At 43.7% G+C, this 6231-nt stretch overlaps 1 protein-coding gene across 1 annotated transcript; it reads left to right on the top strand.

Annotated features, from left to right (window-relative positions):
* Nucleotides 1–773: 773 nt before the first annotated feature.
* LOC311236866 (uncharacterized protein) lies at nucleotides 774–4661 on the top strand. Its single transcript, XM_084324655.1, has 3 exons — nucleotides 774–1042; nucleotides 1448–1543; nucleotides 3065–4661. The coding sequence occupies exons 1-3, from the start codon at nucleotides 1016–1018 to the stop codon at nucleotides 3830–3832; spliced, it is 891 nt and encodes a 296-aa protein (XP_084180781.1). The 5' UTR covers nucleotides 774–1015; the 3' UTR covers nucleotides 3833–4661.
* The last annotated feature ends 1570 nt before the right edge of the window (nucleotides 4662–6231 follow it).

Genomic DNA, 6231 nt, shown 5'->3' with positions numbered 1-6231 from the left:
GAGGGAGAGAGCATAGATATATATATAAACTATTCATATATATATATATACGACATTCATTTATTTTGCATTTATTTTAAATTTGTTCGACCTTATGGTGTTCTTGTTTTGTTCTTGACTTATTGTGATGTTTCTTCTTGACTCGTTTAAAGAAGACGTGTCCGGCCCACATGGGGACATTAACGTGTGTTGTCGGGCCTTACAAATACATTTGATTTTATTTGATTTTATTTAGTGCTGTCAGGCGATACAAAAAATTCATCTAATTAATTACAGGATTGATCGCATTTTAATCGCATAACCATTTTAGGCGTGATATTCTATATTCTATAATCATATTTCAAATGGCATGTGTCCGGATGGCAGAATTCAGTACTGTATCTACAAAACCTTCTGTTTAATCATCTTCCCTTTATTCATTTGCTTTTTTTTTAATATATATATCCAAATATCCAAATGAGAAAAAATAATAGGCAGTCACATTACTGCTCAAGCTCCTCTCTCTTATATGTGTCCATAAGTGCTTGTTTATAGCTGGGGCTGCGGCACTGCAGTTTTACGCTACTCCTTTCTGGGGTCAAAGGGGACTAGGCTGCATTCTAGCATTTGGCCAGCAGGGGGGAGCTGCGCGCTGAGCTCGTCACCGAGAGGGGCGTGGTTAGGGCTTGTCACCGAGAGGGGCGTGGTAGGGCTTGTCACCGAGAGGGGCGTGGCTAGGCAGCTTCAACATGGCGGCGCACTGGTGAAAGTCACGCCACTGTGTGATCTGCTGCTGTGTAATTATTATTAACTTCCCTGAATGAGTCGTTGTTGTTGTAGTTGTACACACTAGTATTGCGAATTACTAGTAGTAACTTGAGGGATACATTAATTCAATTGACATAGAATCCGGCGGTAAGGATATTGGAAACATTTGCCAGTTACTAGTTAGTTAGCAAGCGTGTTAGCTGCTGTTGAAGCTTAACGTTAGCAGCAAGTTAGCATATCAGCTAATCGACCAGTGACAAGATCCTCGATGGATGCCGACCAGCAAATTCGTAATGTAAGTTAAGTCATTACATTTTCCAATGTTGTTCAGTGATACAACCAAACCAGCTGGCAAATTGTCCAACAAGCAGCATGGCCATTGGTATTATTGATGCACTCACTGACTGTCCTGCACAACCAGTACTGTGTTTGTAGATCTGGTATGTCATAATCATAAATGTCTAGATGTAGCAGTACTGTCTATCTGTATGGTATGATGAATTGAAAATGGGGGACCCTGATGTAAACAAGACGAAAGTCTTTCTCTGGTCTGCATCCCCTTAACAATTGTGTATATTGAGCTGTACTGTATTGTACCCATTCTGCAATCTGTTAATACAATTTCCAATCAATCAATCAATCAATTGGTATTATTGATGCACTATTGCACTCACTGACTGTCCTGTCTTGTTTCTTGAAGCTGCGGGATTTCCTGATGGTTTACAACCGCATGACAGAAATCTGCTTCCAGCGATGCTCGAGCAACTTCAACTACAGAAGCCTCACCATGGACGAGGTGACGATTCATGTCATTGACACCCTATCACTATATCAAGTGTGTTTGCAATAAACGGAGACACACGAAGGTCGCTGAATGCTACAGACAGTTATATATCTGTCTGAATATATATATGCATATAATCCTCCTATATACCTACTTATACACCTGCATATAACCCATATAACTCTGTATGTTAGCATGTACAATAATGCTGTATATTCCGTATATATATATTTATTTATTCTTACTGTATATCCACATCTGTCGGTACATACCGGCATATACATATTTTACATATCTGTACAAGATACAAGATATTTTAATGCCACACAACGATGGTTGGTGGTAATTGTTTGCGGTTGCGGTACAGTTTGTTAAGCACTGGGACATCAACATGAAACATCAGACATTAAACGCCCCCCTCCCAATCCCCACAATAAATACATAGATACATAAATACATAGAGGACAGTCACATGTAACAGTGTCAGTCAGTGACGGATGCTTGCCCGTCTGTGCAAAGGGGGGCGGGCCGGGGTGTTCAGTGTTCGGACTGCTGTGGGGAAAAAACTGTTTGTGAAGCGTGTGTGTCTGGTTAAAATGGACCTGTAGCGACCTGAGGGCATGCGCTGGAATAGGTGGTGTGCTGGGTGGGAGGGATCGTTGACTATTTTACCAGAGCGGGTGACTGTGCGTGTAGACACTATATCTGTACATATTCCTTACCTACTCTTACTAGTTATGCTGCTGGTCAGTATGACTACAACCATACTGTCTTTATACCTGTATCACTGTACATATTAATCTTACAACTATGTACATATATCTGATTAGCACGACTACACCCAGTAGTACTAATTTATCTATTTTACTAACCAGTAACCACCTGTACATTGTATATTACTATTGCACTTTACTGTTACATTTGCACTCTGGTTGGATGTGCAAATGTACTTATTTTCATTGTACAGTACTTGTACCGTATGATGACAATACATTTGAATTGAATCTGAATGTTCAAATGGTTAAATGTCAAACGTCGGGGGTGTAACGATGCGACCTCGCAACGATTAATTTCGATTATGATTATTCAGGCAACGATTCAATGCATCATGAAATCTCTTCATTTGACCACGATTCGATTAGATTCGATACATTTTAGATCAGTTAATTCCCCAAAAAATGTTGATTACACAAATGTGGCTGGGGGAACTGATTCACACGATGAATAGACTATAGGTCAATTACATTTTGATTAATTTAGATTATAATCGATTCTAACATATTCAAATCGATGCAGTTGAATCGTCACATTAGAATCGATGTGTCGTTACACACCCCTCCTTTACTTTGTGATTGTTGACGACATCCCTCTTCTCAGCCACATGAGATCCATCTACATGAATGCTAATGAACTTAGGAAGAATCGTCTGTCTGACTAAAAATGTCGTCACGGCTAACTCGCCGTTGCAGTTCGGGTTAGTTGCTGTCTCAAAATGAGAGTGACTACTAATAGCAGTCGTGTCTTTCCTTCCAGGAGCACTGTGTGGATAACTGTGCCGGTAAGCTAATCCGGTCCAACCACCGCTTGATGGGGAGCTATGTGCAACTGATGCCCCGTATGATGCAGCGCCGAATGGACGAGATGGAGAGCAAGGCGACCGAGGCGGCGGCAGCGGCGGCTGGGGCGGTAGAGGGGTCTGTTACCCCTGCCGTCCCGGAGGGTTTACCAGCAGCCGAAGCCCCCGTCACCCCGTCGCCATCCTCAGACGTACCGGAATTGGTATCCCCAGCTGTCACCGACGTGGCACCAGTTCAGACTTACAATATATCTGGACAGACGGCCGACATGGATTTAGTGTCAACAACGTCTCCCGTGATGATGACGGCAGAGGTGCCTAGTTCGCTCTTTGAGCCGACGGCGCGGTTCGATTTAGAGGTGGGTCCTGCTTTATCCCTGTCGGTCGCAGAGAAGAGAGTGGCGCCTGCCACGGCCCGCGCACCCGCGTCGGGGACAACGGCGAAACCCTCGGCACTGACTACTGCCATGAACGGACTAGCTTTCGCGGTGGCCCCGCCTTTAGAGTTGCCCCCCCCGGTCATACCTGAGCCGCCACGGCCGCTAGCCGGTGTCCATATTGAGTCTGAAAACTCTGTGCCCCAGAGTCTGGCAACTCTGCCCAAGTTGACACCGGCGAGATCGGTTACTTTATCAGAGGAGCCAACTGTGTCAACGATAGCAGTCCCTACACTGTCCCAAGCCGCAGAGAGGCTAGTGGAAGCCAAGGGAGCTCCCAAGGTTTAGCCAGAGTGTTCCCAGTAGTGGCACGAAGCTCTCATAGGCGGTAATCAAGCACTAGCATGTGAAAGTGAGTGGTATATTGTGGCTATTGGCACCATCTTGCCTCATCTGCTATTGTTTTTCTTGTCCCGTCTTCTTGCCCAGTCTGTTTATTTTTCATGTTTGTGCTTTTATTTCCGAGAGCCCTGCGATCCTCTTGCCAGGCCATCAGTGTAAATAATAATTTGTTCTTAATTGACCTGTCTGGTTCAATAAACATAGAGTAAACAGTGTGCCCATAGATCAGCACACCGGTGCCAATAAACCACCATATAGAATTGGCCATGAGTATGTGATTGCTTCGATACGTTTTCTACATAATCCTTTCAAGACCAAAGCTTTTTATTTTGGGTCTCCCATCTCCCATCTACAACAGTTATTTCCTGTTACTACGTGCCGTAAGGTTCCACTGCTGCGGTTATAAGCACTTACCGAATATCTCTTCTCCAATTACCATGCGTGTTTTGGACATTGCTAGCAGTGCCAAGTATAGCGACGTCATCTACTGTGACCTCACTGGCAACTCATGTTGCCTTTTTTATTTTCCCATTTTGAGTAAATAAGATGATCTGCAGTGCTCAGATGAGGGCGTTGTGTGAACGAGGAGCCAATTAAGGGTGCATTTGTCAGTCATAGATTCCACAGCGTCTTCAACCTTTGCTTGCTTCACGTTTTTCTCTGCTGAGAGTTCGCTTAGGTTGTATTGAGAAAATGACCTTCAACAGTGAGGATAAGAGGACGGATGTCTTTTTGTATTTTTATTTGGCAGTGTACAAATACCCATGTATTGGTTGATCAGGAAAACAAACATTAAAAGACTAATTTAAGCAGGCATTTGCCTCGCTTTGGTTTTTATTTCCCCTCTCCTATGCTTTATGATTTTCTTTCTCTGTGTTGTTTGTTCCAAGTATTACAAGATACAAGAGTTTTATTTGTCACGGCATACAGGTATACAGTGAAATGCGGGGGGTCTCGCCCGCAACGATGTGCATAGTACAAGTAATAATAATAAGAGTCCAACCAATAGAGCCACATAAATGCAATAAACAAGTAAACAAAGTAGGCATATCGGTATCTGTACATGAGCTATTTACAGAGCATGGTAGGACATGCTAGGTCCTGTGGCAGTGCAGTACACTGTTAGCTACGGATGAGGCGTTGGGTCTTTATGTACACTGCTATACAATGCTATATTATACAATCTCAGGCTATACTGTTCTTAAAGTGACCTTTCCTTCTGTAAAGTGTTCATAGTGTGAGCGTGTGCAGCATGAGTGTGTGTGTGCTCATGTTAAAGTGGCTGCTAGTGTGTGAGCGTGTACAGTGTGTGTGTTGTGTGTGTGCTCATGTGTGCTTGTGCGTGGAGAGTTCAGTGTTCACGGCTCTGATGGCCTGGGGGAAGAAGCTGAGCCGGAGTCTCTCTGTCCTCGTTACTGGTGCTCGCAGGCGTTTGCCTGACCGCAGTAGCATGAACAGGCTGTTGTTGGGGTGGTGAGGGTCTTTCATTATCCTGCAGGCTCTGGATTTGCACCTCTTGTTGTATAGGACCTGCAGGGTTGGTAGTGCAATACCCGTGGTCCGCTCGGCTGAGCGCACCACTCTCTGTAGGGCAGGGCTATTCAACTAAATTGTTCAGGGGGCCACATTGTCAGAAACCCAAGGGGCCAGGGGCCGGACTGCCACGGCGCCTCCCCGTGCTATGAATATATGTACACTTGACACAACACGCAACCACATTTTCACAACTTTTATTTAACTACATTGCAAAAGTAGTATACTTTTCAAAAAAAGTGCTTCATTTATGTGCCACATCTGCAACATCTCCTGCAAAAAGTGCTTCATTTATGACTGTGCAACAACTGCAACATCTCCTCCTCAACATTTCAATATAAAAATAAAATAAAAAACAAACAAGTGCATGATGTGCATCTGAACATTCTAACATTGACACTTGAACAAAAAAACACATTTATAGTGCAGCTGAGCTTATGAAAAAGTGCTTCATGTTTGTGCAACAACAGCAAATCACAGCATCTTATTAGCACTTATTGTCCACTCTTAACTCTCAAACATCAGGGGGGTGGGGGGCAGACAGGCCTAGCCTACATACACACATCTAATGAGAGCGATTGCACTTCTTTGACTGGGCAATGGCAGAGAAAGAGGGTTCATACTAAGTGAGGGCTACCCGCAAACAGTGATGCAAATGCTCATTTGTCAAGGAGGCACGTTGCTTGTTTTAATGGCATTCATGTGAGAGAAACTGGATTCACAGGTGTATGTTGAGCCAAACATTGTTAGCACAGATATTGCCAGCGTTTTTATTTTGGGGAATGTCTTGACATGAATACACTTTATCCAAA

This window comes from Notolepis coatsorum, assembly GCF_963971535.1.
Source record: "Notolepis coatsorum genome assembly, chromosome: 11".
NCBI classification, from domain to species: domain Eukaryota; kingdom Metazoa; phylum Chordata; class Actinopteri; order Aulopiformes; family Paralepididae; genus Notolepis; species Notolepis coatsorum.
The sequence above is the reverse complement of the archived record's forward strand: the minus strand, read 5'-3'. Positions and strand labels throughout refer to the sequence as shown.